Source organism: Budorcas taxicolor, chromosome 11 (genome assembly GCF_023091745.1).
Source record: "Budorcas taxicolor isolate Tak-1 chromosome 11, Takin1.1, whole genome shotgun sequence".
NCBI lineage: Eukaryota > Metazoa > Chordata > Mammalia > Artiodactyla > Bovidae > Budorcas > Budorcas taxicolor.
The window spans coordinates 13,261,328-13,288,098 of NC_068920.1; the positions used below are offsets into that span (position 1 = coordinate 13,261,328).

Sequence of the window (26,771 nt, forward strand, 5' to 3'; positions counted from 1 at the left end):
CTCCAATAAATGAAGAAATAGGTCTAGAGATTAGTTTGCCCAAGTCATTCATGCCCATGTAAAAAGCAAAAAGTGTCTGTTCTTGGCATTTGTATTTACAAAATCTCAACCAGTTGTTCTGTAGGCTAAGAGAAAACGTGTGTAATTATGAAGGGACCGTTTCTGGCTAGGGTGCTTTGACTTGTAGTCGTGAAGAAACAAATCCAGTGCTGACAAGAATCTAGTGCTGCTGTGTTCAGTTCAGTTCAGTCGCTCAGTTGTGTCCGACTCTTTGCCACCCCATGAATAGCAGCACGCCAGGCCTCCCTGTCCATCACCAACTCCCGGAGTTCACTCACACTCATGTCCATCGAGTCGGTGATGCCATCCAGCCATCTCATCCTCTGTCGTCCCCTTTTCCTCCTACCCCCAATCCCTCCCAGCATCAGGGTCTTTTCCAATGAGTCAACTCTTCGCATGAGGTGGCCGAAGTATTGCAGTTTCAGCTTCACCATCATTCCTTCCATTGAACACCCACGACTGATCTCCTTGAGGATGGACTGGTTGGATCTCCTTCCAGTCCAAGGGACTCTCAAGAGTCCTCTCCAACACCATAGTTCAAAAGCATCAATTCTTCAGTGCTCAGCTTTCTTCACAGTCCAACTTTCACATCCATACATGACCACTGGAAAAACCATTTCCTTGACTAGACGCACCTTTGTTGGCCAAGTAATATCTCTGCTTTTCAATATGCTATCTAGGTTGGTCATAACTTTCCTTCCAAGGAGTAAACGTCTTTTAATTTCATGGCTGCAATCACCATCTGCTGTGATTTTGGCTGTGTGGTAAACTTTATAAAGTTCATTTTGTAGTCTCAGCAAGTCTTCCTGCCTGTTGAAAGGAGAGGACAGTACAACTTGACAGTGTCTTCTTCACCTCCTATATTCATCCACTGTTTCTAAGACTCATCTCTTAATCCCTCCCTTTCTCCCTCCTCTCTTCCTGCACAGTGCTTACCCTCAAGGGCTTCTCTAGCCACCAAAATTTACAACCTAGGGCGTTATAAATGATAGTGTGGAAGAAGGCGCAGCACACCTGGGACACCTGGGGACAGGAGGTGGTCAGGAGAGACTCCCCAGAGGAGGTATATTTTGTCTTCAGATCTGAAATGAGGTGTTATGTGGGGTGGGGTGAAGATGGAACTTAGGAATTTCTAGCAGAGGAAATAAAGAGGCATAAAATAGATGAATTCATAAACAGAATGTGAACTTGGCTTATTGCAAGTTATTGAGTCAGGCTTCTAACTTTTCATTTCCCTCCCTTTGGCATCCACCTCCAGAAAACAGTTATTTTTAAAGCCCTTCATTATCCTCTGCACGTCTAGGCACTTCTCTTACTCAAGTTTCCTTCTGCACCCACAAGACTAAGTCCTCTCTAAGCTTGTCTCTTAGTGTCTTTGAACAACTGAAAAACCTGGGCAGGCTTGATATCTAGCAGGACCCTGTGGGGTTCCTGGGCACAAAACCTCTCGGTGGCCCCCATTTCTTGATTACAGGGAATAGAATTCATTCAGCCTCCATGACCTTCCCTGAGTTCCAAGGAGCAGGTTCAAACAGTTGTTAATTAGTAAAGGGAGGGGATGTGGAGACAAGAGAGGAACAGTTAACAGAACCGATAATGTCTAGAGTTCCCTAGTGGTCGAGTAGTTAGGATTCCGTGTTCCCACTGCGGTAGATAGACAGTGAAAGTCGCTCTGTCATGTCCGACTCTTTGCAACCCCATGGACTATACAGTCCATGGAATTCTCCAGGCCAGAATACTGGATTGGGTAGCCTTTCCCTTCTCCAGGGGATCTTCTCAACCCAGAGATTGAACCCAGGTCTCCTCCATTGTAGGCGGATTCTTTACCAGCTGAGCCACAAGGGAAGCCCAAGAATACTGGAATGGATAAATTATCCCTTCTCCAGCGGATCTTCCCAACCCAGGAATCGAACCAGGGTCTTCTGCATTGCAGGCGGATTCTTTACCAACTGAGCTCTCAGGGAAGCCCCTCACTGCTGTAGTCTGGGTTCAATTCCTGATTGCGGAACTAGGGACCCTGCAATCTATAAGACCAAAAAAAAAAAAAAAAATAGTGCAGCCTTGGGGCAGGGCACTGGTTCCCCATCAAGGGATACACAGAACAATGTCCTTGGGCTTTTCTGCAGATACTGAAACCCCTACCAGGTGGGAGAAGTTAACTGAAAGCTGCCCACAAGCATGTGTAGACCCCAGACTGGTTGGAAAACAGAAGGTTGATGATGCTGACTCCCGCTTACCTCATCACCAGCCCATCAGAAGAGTGTCCACGAGCTGATCACACCGTGTTTGAACCATTACTATAAAACTCTCACTACTCCCTCCACGTTGGGACACACAGTTTTAAAGCTGTTCTTTTCTACTTCACCCAAAACTCTCTTTCCAAGGTTTAATTCGGTGACGGGGCACAGAGGCTGGATTCGCCTTCGGGCTCCCTCTTCACGAGTGATCGCTTCTCCCACATTAATGTGGAGTTAAACGTGAACATTCCGGGTTGTGCCTCCCCAAATTCTGATTTAGTGGTTCTGGGGTAGCTGCTCCTCCCCTTCTCCAATTGCCAACTGATTAGGAGATAAGCGATAGAAGAGCTCCAGGTGCAGTAGTTAACACTCTGGAATCAGACAGCTGCTGCTGCTGCTAAGTCGCTTCAGTCGTGTTCAACTCTGTGCGACCCCATAGACGGCAGCCCACCAGGCTCCCCTGTCCCTGGGATTCCCCAGGCAAGGACACTGGAGTGGGTTGCCATTTCCTTCTCCAATGCATGCGACCCCATGGACTGCAGCGTACCAGGCTCCTCCATTCAAGGGATTTGCCAGGCAAGCGTACTGGAGTGGGGTGCCATTGCCTTCTCCATGGAATCAGACAGAACTGGGTTCAAATTCTGGCTGTGCCACTTGCTTGAATTTCCTTTTCTACAAAATGACTATAAAATATCCATATTATAAAGCTGTAATGATTAAAAAAGATTAAACTTGTAAAGTACTTAGAACTGTGCCTGGAACATAAATATTATTATAATCAATATTATTATAATCAAATTTATTATCAATAAATATTATTTCAATAACCTCCTGTATCTTCTTTTAAAGCCCTGTATAATCTGCTCTCATTCTTCCAGCCTGCCTTTAGCTGCCACCATTATAATGTCTTGTGTATGTTTTGCACTTTATGATTTATAAACTGTTATCACACATAACATGGGTTTCCCAGGTGACTCCATGGTAAAGAATCCACCTGCAATGCAGGAGATGAGGGTTTGACCCTTAGGTGGGGACAATCCCCTGGAGAAGGAAATGGCAAACCACTCTAGTATTCTTGCCTGGGTGATCCATGGACAGAGGAGCCTGGTGGGCTACAATCCATGGGGTCGCAAAAGAGTTGGCCCAACTGAGCAACTAAACAACGACAACACATAACATACCACATTCTCAATCTTCACATTAGTCTATTTCAGGAAATACTAAAATACCCATTTTCAGGACTTCCCTGGTTGGTCCTGGGGTTAAGACTTTGTGCTTCCAATGTAGGGGGGATAGGTTCCATGCCTGGTTGAGGAACTAAGATCCCATGTGTTGTAAGACGTGACCACCCCCCAAAAAATAATTAAAAAACCAAAATACCCATTTTTTAACTACAGAAACTCACGATTAGAGAACTTGGGTGAGACTCTAACATGTCTACAACACTTCCTCCTTGCCCTGTATACTCGGGACAGCACACTGCTCTGCCATCAAGAGAAGGACTTTGTTCCCCTTCCAGGTTGGTCAGTCTGGACTGACCTTGTGACTTCCTTTGACAAGTAGAACCTATTTTTGAAGTGGGTTAACAAATTAAAAATGGAAGAAACTGATGAAAAGACAGGAAAATATTAGATGGTCTTTAGGGGTAATGGCAACCCACTCCAGTGTTCTTGCCTGGAGAATCCCAGGGACGGTGGAGCCTGGTGGGCTGCCGTCTATGGGGTCACACAGAGTCAGACACGACTGAAGCGACTTAACAGCTTAGCAGGGGTAATATACTTAATATTACTATGTTTTGATCATATAAAGTTTTGGAAAGGCCGCTGGCATGCTAAGCCCAGAGGCAGGTGTGTTGTGAAATAACGCTCTGCGTGTTGGTATCAGCTGTCTTCTAGGAGCAGCTTTACAGTTCTCAGCTTTCCTGGACGGAATCCCGCTTGTTGCCCTGAGGGCTGCTGTCAGCGTAGCTCCGTCACTTGAGAACGTGCAGTGCTTTACCGTGAGAGCTGCTGCTATGAAGCTGCTATTGGGACAGAGACAACCGACGGGAAGTCAGGATGCTCCGACAGCACACTGGGCCCACCTCCAGAAAACTGGACTCGGATGTGAAAAACCAGAGAACCCGTTTGTGGATGAGTGCAGCTGCTCTGTGGCACCCAAGCTTCCGACAGGTGGTTCTCGTGGTGGGGTTGTCACACCAGAGCTGTTGAATCAGAAACTCAAATGGGGACCCAGCAATCTGTGTTTCGGGAAGCCCAAGGTGATTACCACTCATGCTCAAGCCTGAGAACCACTGCATTCATGCTGCTGTCTGTTGTCTTACGCCCCAAACTTCTGACAGTGACAGTTAACTCCAGTGTCCTTTCATACAAGTCACAAGGCTCGAGTCAAATGCCCAACAGTCAGGAACTGCAGAGCTGGTGAGGCCAACCGGAGGGCTATACATTCCCTGGTGGCTCAGATGATAAAGAATCTGCCTGCGATGAGGAAGACCTGGGTTTGATCCCTGGGTCGGGAAGATGCCCTGAAGAAGCAAACAGCAACCCAGTCCAGTATTCGTGCCTGGAGAACCCCATGGACAGAGGAGCCGAGCCTGGCAGGCTAGAGTCCATTGGGTCACAAAGAGTCAGACACGAGTGAACAACTGTATGTGTGTTGCAGGAGGTCTGGAAAAACTGGGCTAGTGGAAGAAGGATAACCCATTTTTGCACAGACTAGTTCGTGGACTGCACCAAAGAAACTTTGTAATTTGTAATCAGATGGCTGGAAGTTTGTGGTCTTGTGCAAAGCAGGCCTGGGGCCTTGCTGTTTAGAGCAATGCCTTGTCAAGTTAGCTGTCTGACTATTGTATTTCAAGCTTAACTTGGACAGACAGGCCTGCCAGGCACAAATTTCTCAAGCAGATGATGTTCGGGGTGGGGGACAAAAATTATCCAGAGCAAGGCCTCAAGCACAGATGACCCTCAGCAGAAATGGCAAGCCTAGTCCGTGGGATCCCTCCTACAGCTCACTAGCCCTGGGGACCCAGCCTCTCTGAAGTGGAAGAGACAGCACGGATGGGCCATCACATTAACTCGGCAGGCTGGAAGAGCTGCGGCGCTTTCATTCTCCCCACAAAGAAACGCAAGTTTAAAACATGAAAATATTCCTAAAGGAATAGTGCTAATGGAAGAAGAAACCCTTGAGCCACAGAAGCAAAAGTGGCCAGCATCTCAAAATCTCGACTTCCTGTCTCCCTACTTTTGGTCTCGCTCATAAGTGAAAGATGAGTTTTGCTAGATAAGGTAGCAGTTGGAATTAGTTTTATTCATCAGCAGGAGGGAGAATAAGGCAGAGCCTGCAGGAATATGGGCTCCAGCAACAAGTAATCATTATTGCAAAATCAAATTCCCATCTCATCTCGGATATGCCTGTATGTAACCCTGGAGCTGGGCTTCAGTGTTATAAATCCAGACCTAAGACGTGGAGGAGTGGGATGAGGAGCCCCTTGTGTACCGAGAACCTCTGCCCAGCAAGAGATATATGACGGCAACTTTCCCCCATTGCTTTTGCAGTAAAATTCACCCAGAGCTCCAGGAAGAGTTGGGAATGTAATTCAGCTTCAATAAATCAAGACTAAAATTAAGATAGCCAGAAATGTAGCGGCCTACTCAGGTGCATGGAGAATTTGAAATTTAGTGCCCTGGTAACGGGTCGCAACAGATTATCCAATCATGGAGAGAAGGAAGAAATATTGCTCTCTGGGGTTGGAAAGCTAAATGATCAAATCCATGACACCACCACATCTCTACCAAAGCTAGATTAATATTAAAGTTTGTGTAACATCTGATTTTTTTTAAGTTATGAAGTCAAATGATAGGAAAAAATACACATACATGAAAGAGCTATACTTCGTAATCATTCTAATTTGACTCGTCAAAGAACTGTGTCTTTCATCTCTTGGTGTGATATATGTGTAACTGATTGTTACAGTTCTATTCTTAAATTCTTAATAACTGATTGTTATTCTTTAACTGATTGTTAAAGTTCTAGTCTTTCCTAACAATACTTCTGTTTAAACTTTTATCAACACATCTTGAAGCGTTTCTGGAAGGACTTTAGCAGGGCTCTCACATTTAGCACCAGGAGAGGGTGATCTGCCCATTCATTCCACTTCAACCTCCCTGCCTCGGTCCCTGAAGGAGACCTAATGTGCCCATCGAAGACTGTGGGGACCATGGCTTCAGACTTAACTGGGTGGAGCCAATGGGGGACCTATATGCTTAACGGGGAATGAAAATGAGAATGCTCACACTTGTTAAAACTCCTTGGTGTGGGGCTTCCCTGGAGGTCCAGTGGTTAAGAATCCACCTTGCAAGGTAGGGGACACTGGCTTGATCCCTGGTTGGGAAGATCGCAGATGCCATGGGGCAGCTAAGCCTGAGCACCACAACCACTGAAGCCTGCATGTCCCAGTGCCTGCTCACTGCAACTAGAAAAAGCCCACACGTAGCAATGAAGACCCAGTGCAGCCAAACACAAATTAAAAAAAAAACAAAACTCAGTGCAATGCTCTTATTGCTGAATGTGGATGGTGATGGGATAATTTAAATTAGGTCACTTTTCCTACCATCTTGGGATAGTATCTGCCTGCCAGGGACTGACAACCACAGAGCTCCACAAATCACTTCAAACCCCAGTGTGTGCAAGGATGACAGGTGAGGTCCTCCAATTCTGCAATTGTATGATTGCCATTCACGCCAGCTGTGGTCTCACTGGGTGATCAGCATGTCGGTCAGTCTCAGCCTCTGCCACGGTTCCTAAATTAACATGAGATAATGTGTATATTGTAAAGTGCCTGGTACAGAGCCCAGAACACAGACATGACTACAGTTATCTCATTATTTCTATTTACTTTCCACAGGCTCTGGGGATGACACAATTACACACTTGCCCTCACAGAGTTTTCAATCCAATCGTCTGTAAACAAATTCCAGGAACAGTACGTAAAGCGTTCTTGGAGAGGCTGCCAGCTGCTCAGCACCCCTTGAAAGTATGTGAGAACAGACTTTCCTGCCTGCTCGCTGTGACAGAGACAGCCTTGTGCCCACCCATCCCTTCTTCCCTTCCTCCTCACTGGCAGAGCACAGGTTTTACTCTGGCGGGCGATGTGTGTGCTAAAGAACTACATTTCTGGCCTCCCCCCGGACAGGGAGGACCAAAGTCGTGAAAACAGATAGATATTGTTGAACAGGGCTTCCAGGAAAGGTCCTTCGAGTGAACTGACTCAGCTGGGAGAGGAGTCTTCTTGCCCTTCCTCCTGGCTTCCTTCTCTGGATCTTAATCATGGACTTAATCTGGAGCCAATCGCCAACATGGACCATGAGGTGAACTTGAGAAAACAGGAAACCACTTGTTTTGTATGAAGCAGCAGCTGGATGCCTACCAGCAACTATGGACTATCTTCTTTCACATGAGGAAAAAAACAGTCCCTTGGTTTTTCTTCTATCCACCTGTACCTAATTGCAATTCGTACTTACACTTTTCTGGGTTAGCTCAAGATGTACTTAATACTACATTCTTTCAACAAACACATCCAGAATCTACTGTTATGTGCCACTCATTGTTTTTGACGGCTGCAAAAAGTACAGCTGGTGGGAGACAGGCGATCAAAAAGAGCACAGTGACGTTCAGTGCCAGAATGGGAGGCGGGGGAGATGGGGCGGTCAGCATGGACCCGATTTTCAGGACATGACAAAGTTGAATACTGAAGAGGTTATCAAAGAATGGGCATTTCAGGCTGAGAAGTGCCTGACGGAGATGACCAGAAGCCCAGCAGCCTACGGGGAACTGAATGGTTTCAATTTAGACGCTAAGAGCATCATTTAATCTCCACCTGGGGTAACAGGTTTTTCTCTTTTCTGCCATCCTCTCACTGTCCAAGATCATCCTGGCATGTAGTACGTGAGAACCTGTTTGTTTTTCATTTGATTGCACTGAGGGGCTCGCAAGATCTTAGTTCCCTGACCAGGGATGGAACTCAAGTCCTCGGTAGTAAGGCGTCAAGTCCTGACCAGTGGACCTCCAGGGAATTCCCTGGTGATAACCTGTTGAAGCAACGTTGAACTCTGCAATGAAGAACTGACTAACAGATATAAGGAAGCCCAGAGAGTTAAGACTCACAAGGCACAAGTGGGAAGAGGGTCCATTCAGCAAAGAGGCGTCCTCCGCCCCTTTCCTCACAGCGGACCTACACTGAAGTAAAAATGAAATGCTCAGGATGGGAGGGGTGGCTAGCCCATCTCTCTTCTATCCTGTCTGTCCTGCTTACCTCCCCAGATCCAGGGGAGACCAGAGAAGTGTTAGGGGGAAGTGTGATTCGCTGTAGTTGAATTTAAGGTGGAAGGCTTACAGCAGACCCAGCTGGGGGAGTGGTTCGCCTGAAAAGTCAGACCGAGCAAGCCCACCTCTGTGGTTCACAAACTCCCAAGATGAACTTGAGCCCTCCAGTCTCTGAATATGCAAATATAAGTTGACAGTTTCTAATATAGAGGCTACTTTGTAAAAATTAAAAATGCTCCAAGTAGCAATGAGCTGTGAAATCCAACCCTGTATAAACTGTCTTCATCTAAGGGCTTCTTTGGTGGTTCAGGGATAAAGAATTGGGAAGATCCCCTGGAGATGGAAAGGGCAACCCACTCCAGTATCCTTACCTGGGAATGCCCATGGGCGGGGGAGCCTCTCGGGCTACAGTCCATGGGGTCGCAAAAAGCAACTACACAACAAATTCCAGTATGCTCAACACTCTTGCCCATTAATTCTCTTGACTCAGGACGGGTGGGGCTCTTATAAAGGGAAACCTTTACCGACAGCCAGGGGCTGCATGTTAAGGCTTTTCCACACACATTGTCTCCACGAATCCTCAGAGTTGAGAGTCGTCTTTATTTTTACATATTAAGAAAACGTGGCTACCTGATTTGCTTCAGGTCACGCATGCAGCTAGTCCGTGATCAAAGCAGCGCGAAGCCAAAACGACGTGATGGACATTTCCCAGGTCTCTGCTCTTTGCACTTGAACTTTGAATTGTATTCTATGGACTCGGCGGGGACACCAAAATACTACATCACAATAAAGTGCCCAAAGACTCCGCTTTTCCTACAGTTTGTAAATGTAAGCTCTGTAGCTCTCAATCACTGATTATTTATTGACTCAGCTGCTGAGAGTTATAAATTATATCGGTTTGTTAATAAAGTGTGAGTTTTTGTTCTTTAGGGCATTGAGGCAGCCTTTCTGTGTTGGTTTTTATTAATAGTTTAGAAAAATCTAGTAGTTACAGAGTCCAAAATTAGGGGGATGGTGGGAATGTCCCGTCCCTGTTTAGCACATTCCGATACGCCCAAGGCCAGCAAAAGAACCATTAACTTGAGGGAACGTATTTTATCCCATTTCCCTCTTGGGCAGAGCAGCAGTTGGTTTCACTTCAATAAATACTGACTACAGGAAAGAAAGAAACAAAAAAGGTTTTTCTCAACCACCTTTACTGGCTCACATAAATATCGAAAGACAAATCCATCTGTCTCCCCCTTTTGTCTCCTTGGTGACAATTTACTCTAGCTGTTAATCAACAAACTACTAGAAACACGCAGAAGGGGGAAATGAATTTTACAAGATGAAAGAGGTCAATAACCAGTCAAAGACATCAATCACTGGAAGGACTTTTTTTTAAAGATTAAACCACTGATTTGCAACTTTTATTAACAGAAATTTCATCTATATCTATAAAAACCAAGATAATTGATAACTTGATTTCAACTCAAGTTTTGACAGCAGCTGAAGTTTTACATTAAAAAAAAACTGCAAAATGTCAACTAAAAAACAGACAAAACGCTGGGACATGAGTCTGTACTTAAATTCTACCAACTTCAACAAACAGAGAATGGGTGCGTATCAGTTCACGTCAGTCCTCTGGTCTGAAACACACTTCCCACTGGGCATGGGTTACTCCCTCTTCTGGGCGGGGCGCGGGTGGCTTCTACTGGGAGTTAGTATATAGTCTGTTCTTGATGAAGACAACACTAGACAGATGCTGCCTAATGCCTGGACAGTGCTGAATGTGACAAAACCAGCGCGACACGTTAAGGTATTTCTCCTTCTCTTGAACTGTCAGGTCAACCTGAGTAGAGATGAAAAACACACACAACACAGACATTACACAAGTGCAGCCATCAATATCACTCGAGCAGGAGACAGACACTGGGGGGAGCCCCCCACGGGGATCACAGCCAACCTATTCAGATAGGAGTGAACCATTGCAGCCACTTGGACGAGCTCTCCATTTGTTTAAGGCTTTCATATTCCCGTCAAGACCAGACGTGCTTCTGAGCGAAATCTCAAGTTTTCAACAAATGAAAAGTCTACATTAAGTCAGGATCTGGAAGACCAGAGGGTTTTCTTTTCAATTTTTTTGAAAAGGAAGAGAATAGCTTCTGAGAGACTAAGATATGGTTCTTTCTTCAGTATTTTTCGCAAACCTAAAATAAGGAAGGTTTATCGGCATCTAACATACTTAACAAGGGAATACAAGATAAACTCATATACATACACATCTACAAATACACATACACACATTTCGGGATGGCTGCTGTATATTAATGTGCAGACAGCTGCTGATTTCTACTAAACTCTGGAGAAATACACAATGACTCTTTTACTGTTAAATAATTATTGCTTAACAGAAGAAGGAAGGGCTATTTCCAGGGTGTGTGCCTCGGATGAACAATAGGCATGCTGAATTCTCTTTGCAGTCAAGCTGAACTTGGTCTTTAGAGGATGCAGCAGCTCTAGGGAGAAGGCGATGGCACCCACTCCAGTGCTCTCGCCTGGAAAATGCCATGGACGGGGAGCCTGGTGGGCTGCAGTCCATGCTGAGGGTCGGACACGACTGAGCGACTTCCCTTTCACTTAACACTTTCACACACTGGAGAAGGAAATGGCAACCCACTCCAGTGTTCTTGCCTGGAGAATCCCAGGGACGGGGGAGGCTGGCGGACTGCTGTCTATGGGGTTGCAGAGAGTTGGACATGACTGAAGTGACTTAGCAGCAGCAGCAGCAGCTCTCAGAACTGACTGTCCTGCTACAAGGAGGCCCAGAGACTTGGTTAGGGAAAGATGCAATCAACACCGTGGGTCAGACCCCAGATCACTTCACTAGGCTCAGACCCCAATGCAGGCAACTTGAAGCCTTTTCTCTGAGCCAAATGTTGGACTGGAATCATGAAGAGGTGTCAGGCAAGAAGAGGCCAGCAGGCCAGCCACAGACCAGGTAAGACTAGTATAGCTGCTTCTCCTGTTATTAGTTCATTTATTTAACACATTGCAAGTCTCCATGAAACTGACTAGGAATGTTCACAAACACACAAAATCTCAGTCACCCTCTGGGACTGCAATCCCATTAGCCATCTGCTTGTCGTGTATACCTGTGTCCACAGGCAAATACTCTCCTAAGGCACCAGTTCAGCAACACTGAAGGACAGTCACTCTGGCATTTGATAATTATTACAGAATAGAAAATATTATAAAGGGTAGACAGGTAGCATTTTCTCCATAAATGTTTAATTGAACTTGTATTTTCCTTTCATGTTTACTACCAGGCAATTTAAATAGAAAAGCGGATAGAAGTCATCCGGCCTTCCTTTTTGCCTTCATGACATTAGGATACAATTGTACTAATATCTGATCTGTTAACATCATCTTTGATGTCAAATGTCTATCTCTGTTGGACCAGTTTACTAGCAGTGAGAGTCTCATTGCTACTGTTACATAAAATTTCACTTTCCGGTTTAAATCCTACATGCAAAGTGCTATTCATTGTTGTTTTGCTGATAGGCTGTAGTTGTGTCTGACTCTCTTGTGATTCCATGGCCTATAGCCCGCCAAGCTCCTCTGTCCATGGGATTTCCCAGCAAGAACACTGGAGTGGCTAGCCATTCCCTTCTCCAGGGGATGTTTCCAAGCCAGGGACCGAACCCAGGTCTTCTGCATTGCAGGCAAATTATTCACTGTCTGAGCCACCAGCGAAGCCCACTTTCACACAAACACATACATATGTACATATATACATAATAAAATTCAAAACCAGCTTCAGCAAGCCTCTGTACTGATAGCTAAAGCAAACAGAAGTAGCAAGTATTACCCCAACTTGATTTCACGTCAGCTGTTGACACGTATGGTGAGTCCAATTTGACTGCTTACAATCTGACTAATTTCAGAACTCCTTCATTTTAAAAAGCCTCTACTCAGCTGTTTTGTGAGACGTTCCTGTTCAGAATGAATTAAAATGCACAAAGAAGGCATTTCCAAGCAGTAAGGCTTGTCTGATCCGGGCTCAAGTTGTCCACCCAAGTTTTGACGTGGGGGGAAGGGCGGTGTCTGTTTTACAGTCTGCACTCCAGAAGAGCCCGAGCTGTCAGAGGCTGGCGGACGCCCCACCAGGCCTGCTCCCGAAGAGGAGCGCAACACACATCAGCGCACGCAGCATCAGGAGGTCACCACCTGAAAACTGCACAGTGTCCAGCCTCCAGTGTCAGGAAGACAGCAGACCCACAGCACCATGTAATTTTTATTCCAAGAGCTTCTGAAGTTTCTTCTAACATTTCCTAATTGATTCTTTTAATTAGATGATCTATGTTAGAGAATGTAAATTTGTTTACTTGCCCTCAGCACATTTTGCTAGAATACAACCTGTTTCCAGGAAGCTCACGTTACATTTAAACTTTTGGTTTCATTACCACCACTATTCTTTCGGAAAACATACTGTAAACAGAGAAACAACAGCAGACTTGACTCTCACCTAACTTACATTCTTTTAGAACTTTAGGGGTGGGATTCCCATCAGCTATTTCACTTATAACTGGTTTTCCACCATCCCTTTCTAGCTGAATTTTTCTTTCTCCTTTTTGTTTTAATAATGGGAAACACAATGCGATTGTTCTAGTTAACACTTCCTGCTTCTCACTGGTCTGCATGCCAGTGTGTCTGCAGTGATGTTCAGCCTTCCTAGTGAACCATTCCTTCTTATTTACACTGGCACTCTATAACCAGTTTGAACTGTAAGGCCAAACAGATAATTTCCTTAGTCACTAATTTTCCATGAAGACATGTGAGAAACACTCTGAGCGACCCTTTCCAGATCAGAGGAAATGCCGGTCTGCGAGCTTTCTGGCAGACTCCACGCTGCCTCTGGGACACTCTTTATAGCTGGCGTTCCTGGATTGTTCAGTAGCTATTTCTTTTTAACTTTCTTTCTAAAAGAATGATACCTCCACTGGTGTTCCAAACTCCAAAACAAATGTATTTCAATTGATAACAATCTTATAGTTGAACAGCACATAACGTTACAAAGGATTTTAATAATCTCGAGTAACAGCCTGTTCATGGGGGCTGCTGTGTACTGGTGAAATCACTTCGAGAGAGCAATGAGTCACTGGGCTAATCACAAATGGCCACAGGAACTGGCAGTGCAACAGAGGAACAACGTAATGCTCCCCAGAGGGAATTAAGAGACCAGATCGCAGGAGCGACTCGGCCACAGCTAAAAGCGGGCTCGCGCTGAAACAAAGCACAGCGGGACCATTTGATGACTTGAAGGTTCCCTGTTTCATGCATGGTGCTGATTGCGCTGATTACATATAAAGTATTTAATAATGTGAACAAGGAAATGAAGGAACATATGAGGGTAAAAACAAATACACAGCCAAGAAAAACAAAAAGCTATGGGATGAACTTGAGCATGGAGCTATCTGAACCTCCCATCGACCCTGCCTGAAATTAATACCTGGAAATCACTTTCTTCTCACCTGGGTACGTTTACACCCAACTCAGCAGGGGTGTCATTCAACACCACAGGGCAACACGGCCACAGCACAGGCTCCGTCTGTGAGGCCTGTTCCTTGAGAAGGTGTTTCCTGCTCCGATGTAGCCTGCCTGTGTGTGCAGCAGAGTGGAGGCTTTGGTTGTGAACTCATTTGATGAACCCAAAGGGATGGTGACGTGATTTACATATTATTCCAGTCAATTTTGTTTCAGAAAAAATGAGCATGAGGGCCTTAATCATAATACTGTAACCATATAAAGAGGACAGACATCTCAAAACAGAGATATACATAGGCAGGGATCACCGAGCACTGCCAGTGGAAGACGAGGTTTCTGGGTTTTTTTGAAGCTTTACTGCGTTTCCTTACTTTCGGCTGAGCCACATGGCTTGTGGCATCTCGGTTTCCCCGACCGGGGACTGAACCCAGGCCGCAGGAGTGAGAGCCAGAATAGCGACCGTTCGGCCACCAGGGAACTCCCAGAAGCCTCGTTTTCCCACACGGCATTGAATGAAACACTTCCAACCTGCTTGAGAACCACAGGCCCTTGCGGGCGCCTAGAATCAGTGAAATAGCCTGGCAGCTGGTACATTAGGCAATGAGGACCTCGTTCACTCTGCTGGCAAAGATTTCCACCCAAGCTCCCTCCTTCGGAGTACCTGCTCTCCCTACTGCATGACCTGTATAAGGCACGGTGAGAAGAATGTAAAATGAGCACTGGTTTGCAAGAGTCACACTTCCTTAAAGCCTTTTATTTTTTTAATTAGAGGGGAGAAACACTCATCTTCTTAACGACAGCTTGTGTGCGACTTCTCTGACACAGCTCAGCATGGAGACAGGACTGAACGCGTGTATCTGGGCTAACCAAGAGCTAAGGATTCAAGTTACACATCCAGCAGTCTAGGCGGGGTGGGGAAGAAAGTGTACAGGCTTGTGAAAAGGGCAGAAACGGAGTTACTGCAGGTAACAGTGGGACCAGGGGGTAAGACTGGAGTAAGAGTGGAGGTCGCACAGAAGGCGGGGTATAAAAGCAGGAGAGGACAGGTGATGGCGGGGTCCAGGTGAGGAGGACAACCAAGTCCAAAGGGTGCCAAGAGAAGGAGCCACAAAGAAAAGCAAGACCAAGAACAGGAACAAAACCACGCATGTCAACAGGAAGCTCCTCTGTGTGATGGATCCATGGAAGGAAGGAATATTTGCTTAAGGTACCTTATATAAAAATAATCCCTTTCATTTGATAAGGTGAAAATGCAAATTTGATTTAAATTCAAGACAAATAAAAAAAAGGCATTTTGAACACTGCGGACAAAAAGAGCCAATGACTATCTGAATACTCACAATAAAGCGATGAAGCCCATAATACAACAGGATATCTGCCAATGTGAAGTTATATCCTGTAAGGTAGACTTTATCTTCAAGGTATGAATTAAGATCCTAGAAAAACAAATAACAAAATGTTAATTTAAAAAGCAATAACAATAAGCAATTCTACATTTGATTTGAAACATTTAGAAAGCTATTAGAAAGCAAAACACTGACACTGAATAAATCCAATCTTTGACAATAACAGAAATTTATTTGAAATCACAAATCATACATCAACTCATTTTGAAAAGCTGTATAATTATTATTTATCTTATTTCATTTTAAAGAAATTAGAAAACATTAGAAAATGATATTCACAGTGCCATCTGTGGTAATTTCAAAGACCCCAACTGTTTCTTTGGGGATATGGGGGGACATTTTGTAAATCATGCTCATGTTAGATTTATTTTCTCCATTGAAATATAAAAAGCTCAACAATTCCTACGTCTTAAGAGAATTATAATGTATTGGTTTGTTAGATTTTTTTTATATGTATATTTTTAACTTCTTAATTGAGAATAAATACATGTAACATGTTAAAATTAATCAGATTTTTATTATCACCACAACCATTTGTAGGTGCATAATTCACTTAATGTTAAGGGTATCCACACTGTGGTGCAATCAATGTTCAGAACTTTTTCATCTCAGAAAACACTCCGTAGTTTTTAAAACAACTTCCCCTTTCTCTCATCCCCAAGGCCCTGGGAGTCACTATTCTGCTTTCTGTTTCTATGAATTTTATTCACAGAATTTCGTATATGCTGTATATAAGCAGAATCATGTACTATTATTTGTCTTTTAGTGACTGCCTTATTTCACTTAGCATAATATTCTTAAGATTTACCCACAATGCAGCCTGTGTCAAAATTTCCTTCTTTATTAAGGCTGATTAACATTCCTATGTAATCATTCTAGAAAAACTTCTTAAGCTGCAGAGAGAGCAGTTTGTTTTCATTCTCAAATCATATGCCACATGCTTGGTACACAGTGGTTCAGTAATCAGTAAATGTTAGCTGAATTGAATCTGAACTCTTTGAATTTGCCCAAGCCTTCATTTAAAGATAGTAATTTTCAAAACTGTATATGAATATGGAATTGTAAAGGGTGGTACAGATGACATTAAAAAAACATGTACATAGACAAGGAAACAAATGCATAAGAATCAAAATAAAACTGGGCAGAGAAGGTAAAACACAAAGGTATGTACAGGCTATCACTAATCCCCTAGCAATCTGTTGGATGGAATGTTTTTCCCTCCAAATGTCTTCGTATGAAACAAGTTTGATACAACATAAGAATAAAATAATCTACAATTAATTTTAAGAACCATCTCTAAAATAATCTGAAATAATAACTTAACACTGCTTTGTATAGTGTATATATTCCTAAAATATTCCATATTGATGTTTTAGTTAGGGCTTCCCTGGTGGCTCAGAATCCATCAGCAATGCAGGAGACCTGTGTTCGATCCCTGGGTTGGGAAGATCCCCTGGAGGAGGGCATGGCAACCCATCGAGTATTCTTGCCTGGAGGATCCCATGCACAGAGGAGCCGAGCCTGGAGGGCTCCAGTCCATGGAGTCTCAGGAGTCACAAAGACACCAACTAAGCGACCAAGCACGGCACAGCACGTTTTTGTTATAAAGACTCTTTTAAGGTGACACTCTTTAGTTATAAAAACTTTATAATGGAGTTTCAAAAACTATCAAGAGTTAATATTTTTCTGATTAGTGATATAAATCAAAATTTTCAGAAAATATGATTTTTCAGAAATTGAATTCTGAAATTTAAAACACAGAATTTCACACTCAAAATATTCGTGGAAAAGAACTAAAGTCTGATGTTCATTATATATATATATTTTAAACAAGTATTTCTGATACCACTGCCAAACTGGCATCAGAGTTCTATCTGATTTTTCTGTTTAACTACTATTAAACTGCCTAGGGAATTCCATGGACTGTATAGTCCATGGGGTCGCAAGGAGTCAGACACGACTGAGGGACTTTCACTTCTTCACTTCACTTCATTGATTCTTTATTTGGTTAGACATTGCTCTCAAAGGGCTGCCAAACAGATTAATAGTGACAATTCTTTGGGAAGATCCCCTAGAGAAGGGAAAGACTACCCACTCCATTATCCTGGCCTGGAGAATTCCACGGACTGTACAGTCCATGAGGTCGCAAAGTGCCGGGGTCCAGCCCCAGTGGATCCAGGGAATTCGAAGCGGGAACGGCATTGGCGAGGGAAAAAACTTATTTATTTATTAATATAAGATTAGATTAGGAAGAAATAGTGTAGTAGGAAAAATAAGTGGAGAAAAGAGGCTGATTAACTTGGTTTACGTGGAAAACCAATAAAGTTCCAGACAAGGAACTTGCCCCGTCTACGTTGGGCCACAGGCGCCCGCTTGCATATCGGAGGGTGCCCCGCGTTGGGCTCCCTCTCGCGTGGGTCTCAGCAGCCCGGGCAAGTAAGTAGACTCGGTGAGCCTCCACGTTCCAAGGGATCAGCCTGAAAAGGAGAGGGAGGGAGCAAGAGAAAGAATCGACAAGGGGGAGGCCAGGCTTGTGCAAAAACCGCCTCCAACTTTATTGTTCAAAAGGTGTTTATATACCCTAAATTTTACATAATGGAAGATACAGAGTCACGCAGCGGCAGCAGTCCTGACCCTTTCTGTGTATCTTTCTGTATACAAAAGGTCTCAGGTGATTTACATTATCTTCTGGCCAAGAGGCTTGCTAACATTTTTTGGTTCTCTTTCTTAATGAATGATAATCTCGTTTCCCCTGAAGTGTTTTTCTTTAATCTGCATCTCCTTAAAGCACTAAAGTTACATCTCTATAGAACAAAGGCGCAGTGGGTTATAACAAAGAAGGTACTTAACTCAAAGATCTAATGTTGCTACTTGTTTTATCTATATACCAACTATATCAACAAATAAAAGATATGAAAATTTGGCAGCAAGGATTGGCTCAACAAATGAAACCTTTAATCAGTCCTATTCTAATGATTTTGACTCCTTGGAGGCCCCTACATTCCTAGGATGTTTTAAGCTTCCTGCGCCTCCTGTGGTCAGGAGGCCTCAAACAATCAACACGTGCAGCTGTACGAATCCTGCAGGCAGGCTGGAAAGCCATCAGAGGGGTTTTTGGATGGAAACACTCGTATTATGCCCAGGAGATTTATTATCTAAAAGCTCTAATTTTTTTCAGAAAAAGGTGGTGGGGGGACAGCCCCCTGTTAATGACAAAAGAGTAGGTGGAAAGCATCACACAGTAAAGCAGGCAGACTCTGGTCTTGGGGGGTGGATGCTCAGGAAATTCCAGGCGGAACTCCTGAAGCCTGATCACGTCCTTGTGTTCTGTCAGGCTTCCTTCCGCATGACCTTGTCACGGGTGGGATTCCTCACGCTAGCCCCCAGCAGCAAAGTTTTAGACACAACTGAGCAACTTTCACACATCCTTCATCTGGATCCAAATGTTAGTGTATCATAGTGCCTGCTTTTTTTAAAAAATAATTTTATTCATTTTTGGCTGTGCTGTGCGGGCTCTGCTCTGGTTACAGAGAGTGGGGCTCCTCTCTAGGTGCGGCACATGGCTCTAGGGCACGCAGTCTTCAGCAGCTGGGGCATGTGGGCTCCGTAGCTTTGGAGCATGCGCTTAGCTGCTGCTCAGCATGAGGGATCTTCCTGGGCGTGCTTAGTCGTGTCCGACTGTTTGCGACCCTGTGGACTGTAGCCCTCCAGGCTCCTCTGTTCATGGGATTTTCCAGGCAACAATACTGGAGTGGGTTTCCATTTCCTACTCCAGGGATCTTCCTGGACCAGGATCCAACCTGTTTCTCCTGCATTGGCAGGTGGATTCTTCAGCACTGAGCCACGGAGGAAGCCCAATGCCTGTTTTTAATTACATATTACCTTAGCTCTGAGCCACTGTGGTTTTAACTTTGAAATGGAACTTTAGCAAGTTATCCTTTTACAATATCCTTATAGCAAGACTTTTTAAAAAAGTAATAAAAACAGAAACAGCCTAGTATAAAAAAAGGCAAAGAAGATATGTAAGCAAATTTAAAAAAAAATGATGAAAATGCTCGTGTTATGAAAAAAATGCCACAGCATTAATAATGCCACACACACAAAAACAGCAAAGTAAACAAAGAGATCAGTTTTTGGCTTTGTCATGAAATTGGGGTGGTATAGGAGGAAAGGGGGTAACATCTATGTCAGCAGGGGTTTTGTGGAAGAGGCCTCGGTCATCATATACTGCCAAACTACAATAAAACACTTTCCTGGAAGGCAAATGAGCAACAAAGCCTTAGAAATGTATACAGCTTTAGTCCAACAATTTCCCTTGCAGGAGTTTAACCAAAGGAAACAAACGGAATGCGTTAAAATATTTAGCCACAGTCTGGTAATTACACAGGTACAGGCTAAATGCTGGCACAACTGTATGACAGAATACTAACAGGACCATCAGAGAGAATATAAGTGAGTATACATGGGCTTGAGAGGGCTGCCCTGGTGGCAGAGTGGTAAAGAACCTGCTTGCCAGCGCAGGAGACATGGGTTCGATCCCCGATCTGGGAAGATCCCACGTGCCTTGGAGCAACTGAGCCCGCGCGCCACCCCGGTTGAGCTTGTGCTCCAGAGCCTGGAAGCCGCAACTCCTGAGCCGCCAGGCCCGTGTTCCATAACAAGAGAAACGACTGCAACGAGAAGCCTGCTCACTGAAACTAGAGCGAAAGCCTGCTCACTGAAACTAGTTGCTCGATGCAACCAAAGAGAGCTGGTGCAGCAACAAATACCCAGCCCAGCCATAAAAAAATAAATAATATTAAAACAACAACAAACAAAAACACTTAAAAAAAAAGGATAGTTGATCATGATAGACCTATAAAGGAAAAAGATCTGGAATTTATTTTCTACCAGTTCTATTGATGGTATCTGTCAGGAACAGAATTTAAACCATTTCCCCCAGAATGATAAATGAAAAGCTTTCAGTACTATGAGTTCTTCTTGTACAACTTACATTACCAATTTATAATTGGCATAAAATTAGGAAACAGAAGGGATTCCTACAATGATGTGGTTGACTGGGTGATGTCTAAGGTTCCTTCAAACGTTAAGCTTTTTTAAAAAAAACTGCTTTATTTTTATATAGGTAACAAAAATAATTTAGAAACTTTCATTCTTGGTAATTCTAGAGCCATATTTGGTTTTTACTTTGTAACAATAGATTCTTTAATTTTAATTTGATTTCTTTAGAAAGAAAATACAAATCCTAAAGCATTAAGTTTCAAGGGAGGGAAACGGGAATTCTCACATCAATCGGACAGGCTTTTCTCAAACTAGAACCCCCTCAAACTCTGATTCCTTCTTTCCTTTAAGAAAGTACTTTGCTGCTTAAAGAATCAGAACTACTGACTGGGGGAAGTATCAAGCAATCATAGAAGAGAAAAAGTCATAAAAAGCTCTAATTATTGACTGTGATGAGTGCTACAAAGGAAAAGCACAGGATGTCAGTAAAGAAAAGCATTTAAACAAGAAAGTGTATCTGTGTGAGAGAGTGTTAGTAGCCAAGGATGTGACTGAGGAAGGGGATCTGAGCTGAGGCCAGAGCTGAGGGGCGGGCAGAGTCTGTTCCAGGGAAAGGCAGCAACAGCTACAAACAGGGAAAGACAGTAACAGGTATAAAGTATCCCGAGGTAGAGGAAACGGTAAAGAGACCAAGAGCTTCAGTTACTGCATCTCAGGGAAAACAGATCCCGGCTCTTCATAGTTCACACACGTCAGCCCATGAAAACAAGTCTCGCCATACCTTCAGGACAGTGTGGATGTCATCTTTACTGGAGTGTCCGTCCACTCGAGTTACCCTGTATTCTAACCACTGCTGAACCACGGCTTTCTCCTCTGCCGTGATCCCCAGCAAGTATTCCTTGTTGGCCTGCTTGACTAGGTGAGCTGCTATGGTAGTCAGTCCCGTTAGACTTGGACCATTGTTTGTCTGAAGAACTGGAATCTTAAACAGAAAGAAAAAAAACAATCTTAAAATACCATCACAACTGCTAAGTTCTAAACCCTAAACTTTTTTTTTAAATACTCTTAAGTTATTAAATAGGCTTCTCTGGTGGCTCAGTGGTAAGCAATCCACCTGACAAGGCAGGAGACACAGGTTTGATCCCTAGGTCTAGAAGATTCCCTGAAGAAGGAAATAGCAACCCACTCCAGTATTCTTACCTGGAAAATCCCACGAACAGAGAAGCCTGGTGGGCTAGAGTCCCATGGGGTCGCAAAGAGCTGGACTCAACTGAGCAAGTAAGCATGCATGCACGAAGATATTAAACTATATACAAATCCAAGTCAGGAAAACAACAGTTATGTTAGTTTACATTTGATAATAGTTGCTTGATGTCATGAAACTGGTGGTAACATTGCAAAAATGAGTAATGATATTTCTACCTAATTTATAACTACATATGTACAAAAATAGAAAATGGAAATCCTAGTAATACCACATTAATTTCAATCAAGATTACCCACACCCTATTTGGCAAGGTGAACGAATATGCTTAAACAAATCCAACTTTGTAATAACAAAAATAAGAAACAATTGTAGTGAACAATGAATTCATGTTGATACAGTAGAACCACCAAATGAGTTGTAGCCTGGTTTAAGTGACATACGATCTAATATAATTAGTTATGTCATTAACCAATTAGTTAACTCATTATATGATATGGACTGTGATGGTGATTTTGCTGCCATGGATTGCACATTCATCAATTTTGGGGCAACTTTGAATGAGTGCACTGATAATAAAAGTCTATAATAAAGTCAGGGCTTCAAATAGTCATCTGAAAAACAATTCTACTTTTTAAAGTTTTCCTGATTACAACAACAATACAAAGGATCAGATTATAAGAAACTGCTAATTAATTTAAAAGTTTTTGATGCACAACTAGGCAAAGTATTTTGAGAAATTTAAAAGAAAATGGGAAGTATCACCAATAGGGAGACTAACCAGTTATAAAGAATAAGTAAACAATCGAAAGGACTTCAGGAAACCGCAAGGGGACATTTTCAGGAGAAGACGGCTGCTCTTTCCTGCTCTTCTCAGTCTCCTGAACTCAGAGAGTGACTTACTCTATACAGGGCCCTTTCACACTTGAACCTGGGTCAACAAGACCATGTGAAATATATGGGAAGATTAACATTTTATGGGTACAGATTCAAAGGTTACCTCCTAAACAATAAAGGAAGTAACCAGAGGCGGTCTAGCTTTCCACTTCCTCACCAGCTATTTCCATTCACTAGCTAGCTCCCTGAACTCTCACTTTTGCCTTTACCCTCAAGTGAAACCATCACTTCTAAGATCACCAATAATCTCCTTTAAAAATGCATTAAAAAGTAAACACATGAAGCTCGCTGAGGGTGCTGCCAGTGTTCCATTCCCTGATGTGACTGTCTGCACTTTATGGTGGTGGTGTGGTCACTAAGTCGTGTCTGACTCTGTGACCCCATGGACTGTAGGGTTCCTCTGTCCATGGGATTCTCCAGGCAAGAATACTGAGGGTGCTGCCAGTGTTCCATTCCCTGATGTGACTGTCTGCACTTTATGGTGGTGGTGTGGTCACTAAGTCGTGTCTGACTCTGTGACCCCATGGACTGTAGGGTTCCTCTGTCCATGGGATTCTCCAGGCAAGAATACTGGAGTGAGTTGTCATTTCCTTCTCCAGCACTTTATGGTAGATAAAGAGACGCCTGTGCTTCCAGGGAGGGAGGGAGGGAGGGAAGAAAGAGGAAAAGAGAGAAAGAGGGAGAGGGTGGGAGGGAGGAAGGAAGGAACAGAGAGGACAGAAAGAAAGAGGAAAGAAAAGAACTCACAATTGCTGAGCGTGAGAGCAAAAGGACAATTCTAAAGAGAACTATTTGTAAAAATAAATTATCTACAACCCCATCACAGGAAGTAAAAAATTCCTGGTTACTTTCTCATCTAATCATTACATCTTCTAAGATGTAAGAGGCAAGTAATTTCATCCTCAGTTCACAGATGAAGAACCAAGGTCACCAGGTTTGTGATGGGGGAGTCAGGATTTCAATAAAGTACAATTGGCTGGAAAGTTCATTTTCTTTCATTCACACAGTCTAAGCAGACAAACCTTATGCAGTTGCAATCATGGGACACGTACTATTTCACATTCTTCTTAAGGTTCCGATGATCTTCAAAGTAATCACTTTCAATGGCTACATAAATAATATCTCAATGTGCTGATGTAGTATAATTTAACAACGGTTCTCCCAGAGTTGCACTTCTGGATTGTTTTGAAATTTTAATTATTATTGATATTATTGCAGAGAATGCCTTACTGCTAGCTAATTGCTGGCAGTTGTCTTCCCCCCAAAAATGAATGAATCTTATTGTAGGTCATCATCCCTTTCCCCAAACACATCAACAGAAACCTTCAATAGCAGCCCTCTGCTTAAAAAAAAAAAAGAAAAAAGTTTAAATTAAAATAAGAAACCACACTTTGAACTCTACAACCCTCACAACTGGGGCTCCAACTATAATTCTGGGTTTACCCTGTATTGCATCATCCATCACATTGCTCTACTTATTACCTCAAATTACCCAATCTTACATAACTGATTAGTTTTATACACTTTAAACACCAACTTTTCATGAAGTTTCCAAACTCATTTTAGAGTCAGAATTAACTTTCTCTTTCACACTCATCAACAGTGCTTTCCTCCACTTAGTAACTATTCTGCTTCTGCTGCTGCTGCTGTTGCTGCTGCTAAGTCGCTTCAGTCGTGTCCGGCTCTGTGCGACCCCATAGACGGCAGCCCACCAGGCTCCGCCGTCCCTGGGATTCTCCAGGCAAGAGTACTGGAGTGGGGTGCCATTGCCTTCTCCAGTAACTATTCTGTTCTGCTTAAAAAGAGCCCCCATGACTTTTTCTCGTGCTGGATGGTAAACTCCCTGAAGGCAGGACTAATGTTTGGCAAGGGTGTGGGGGAAAAAAAAAACCAAAAACAAATGAGAGAGAATCAGCAGCAGGAGAGGAATCAGCTGGAGGCCGGACAAAAAGGAAAAAACAGGTCTCTCTGGCTCCAGTCAGGGCTGGTCTTCTGCAAGTCACACATCTTTTCGTGTGTGTGTGTGTGTGTGTGTGTGTGTGTGTGTTCAGCTGTGTCCGACCCTGTGAGTATGTTCAGCTGTGTGCGATTCTCTGCAATCCCATGGACTGTAGCCTGCCAGGCTTTTCTGTTCACAGATTTTTCCAGGCAAGAAGTAGGTCGCCATTTCCTCTCCCAGGGGATCTTCCCGACCCAGGGATCCAACCGGAGTCTCCTGCATTAGCAGGAGGGTTCTTTACCAGTGAGCCACCTGGGAAACCCTTTCTAGACTTCAGTCTAACTTGTAAAAAGTACAACACGACTGCTTCCGAGATGAAGCAGTCTTCGGTTCTTCCGAATAAGTCAGAAAAAGGAAAAAAAAAGGAGAACCGAAGAAGGCAGAAAAGAAAAGAAAAAAAAAAGTTCATCTAGAAAAAAATCTCCAAGGGGCAAAAACCTTATATAATCCAAAGTTGTTTTCCTACAGTCCCCTCCTCTAACACAGTCATTCGTCCTCCGCAACCACTTCGCTTTATAAAACACAGAAGCCCTTCAAAGTCCTTAGAAATCTGAGTTCCTATGCCTCACTAGGTCACCTCAGACCGCGGAACTTCCCCCAGATCTCAGCACGTTGCACAAGGAACTTGATCAGACCTTAGAACAGGATTCCACTAAGGGATCTTGCGGCCGTCCACGCCGCAATGCAGCACTTTTCAGTACTGTAACCAAAACAGCTGCAAAATGTGTCCACTCAGCTGAAAACCAACCCTCTGGAGGGGACGGGAGGGGCACGGCCGCCTCGACCACCCCCGTACCCTCCGGCCTGGCACGGTGGACTCCGCACCCCGTTTGCTCTCTGAGGTCGATGCGGAATTCTGAATGAAAGGTACTGTTTACAGTAAGTGCTGTCACTGAACGCACACGTGGGGCCTCCAGCCTGCTCTACCCGAGGGCTCTCTGAGGAACCCTCCGCCTTCCCAGAGCGGGAACCCGAGGGCTCTCCGAGGACCCCCACGCTTTCCCAGGGCGCGATGATGACAGTCTGGCAGGAGGAAAAGTTCGGGGCGAGCGGAGCAGGTTCCTCTCGCTCCCTCCACTCCCTCCGGGAGCCAGGGCCGCAGAAGAAGACTGGGAGCGCAGACACGTGAGGAGAAGCCGGGCGGCATCCTCGCTCCGCAGCCTCCCCTGCCCGGCCCTGCCCTACCCAGCCTCAGCCGGCCGCGCTCCCGTCCCCCTCTCCCGCTCCGCGCCGCCTCCGCTTCTCACCTGGCGCTCGCCCTGAGCGCTGTACTTGTTCCCTTTACTCAGTCCCAGAGACTTCTCCAGCAGCGTCAGCTCCGCGGCCGCCGCCATTTTTCGGCAGAGCTCCCGGCAAGGGGCGGGACCGAGTCAGCAAGGATCTCCTGCATTGGCGGAGAGGGACGTCCCGCTCCCTCAAACGTCCCCGCCTATTGGCTGAATGCAGGGGGGTGTGCCAGTACGCAGGAGGCGGGGTTAATGAGGGCGGGGCCGAAGGCGGCGTGTGTGACAGGTGGAGAGAGGCTGGCCTGCCTCAGAGATGCAGCTGGGGTAGCAGCAGAATTCTGAATTTAAAGATTATTCAGAGGGCGCTGGGTATGTTAGTGTCCAGTAATTTGCGTAGCCCAAGAAAGTCAGCCTTTACTTGTTTTGATGATCTTTACTTACAATACCTCTAAGATATAATAGTGATGCAAGTTATGTATATATACATTTATGTGTATTACGTATATTTGTGGTTTCCCAGGTGGCCCTAGTGGTAAAGTAATCCACCTGCCTATACAGGAGATGCAAGAGACCTGGGTTGGATCCCTGGGTGGGGACGATCCCCTGGGGGAGGAAGTGGTAACCTACTCCAATATTCTTGCCTGAGAAATCCCATGGACAGTTCAGTTCAGTTGCTCAGTTGTGTCCGACTCTTTGCGACCCCACGCCAGGCATCCCTGTCCATCACCAACTCCTGAAGTTTAATCAAACTCATGTCCATCGAGTAGGTGATGCCATCCAACCATCTCATCCTCTGTCATCCCCTTCACCTCCCGCCTTCAATCTTTCCCAGCATCAGGGTCTTTTCCAACGGGTCAGTTCTTCACATGAGGTGGCCAAAGTATTGGAGTTTCA

General features: G+C 44.4%; 1 protein-coding gene across 2 annotated transcripts; it reads right to left on the bottom strand.

Annotated features, from left to right (window-relative positions):
* Nucleotides 1-154: 154 nt before the first annotated feature.
* On the bottom strand, nucleotides 155-26,006 carry EEF1E1 (eukaryotic translation elongation factor 1 epsilon 1). Of its 2 annotated transcripts, none has more exons than XM_052648848.1 (4): nucleotides 25,899-26,006; nucleotides 21,333-21,533; nucleotides 15,485-15,580; nucleotides 155-870 (listed from the first exon to the last, which is right to left on the bottom strand). In XM_052648848.1, the coding sequence occupies exons 1-4, from the start codon at nucleotides 25,983-25,985 to the stop codon at nucleotides 841-843; spliced, it is 414 nt and encodes a 137-aa protein (XP_052504808.1). In that variant the 5' UTR covers nucleotides 25,986-26,006; the 3' UTR covers nucleotides 155-840. The 2 variants fall into 2 exon arrangements, with proteins under 2 accessions (XP_052504808.1, XP_052504807.1); XM_052648847.1 differs by lacking the exon at nucleotides 155-870 and adding an exon at nucleotides 9,697-10,449.
* Between the last annotated feature and the right edge of the window lie 765 nt (nucleotides 26,007-26,771).

Bases quoted from the DNA above. Each gene is read 5' to 3' on its own strand.
- EEF1E1 (XM_052648847.1), bottom strand. From the start codon at position 25,985: ATGGCGGCGGCCGCGGAGCTGACGCTGCTGGAGAAGTCTCTGGGACTG. The intron at 21,534-25,898 runs GTGAGAAGCGGA...TTTCTGTTTAAG, and splicing joins GCGCTCAGGGCGAGCGCCAG to ATTCCAGTTCTTCAGACAAA. The intron at 10,450-15,484 runs GTGAGTATTCAG...ATCTCTACTCAG, and splicing joins ATGGGCTTCATCGCTTTATT to GTTGACCTGACAGTTCAAGA.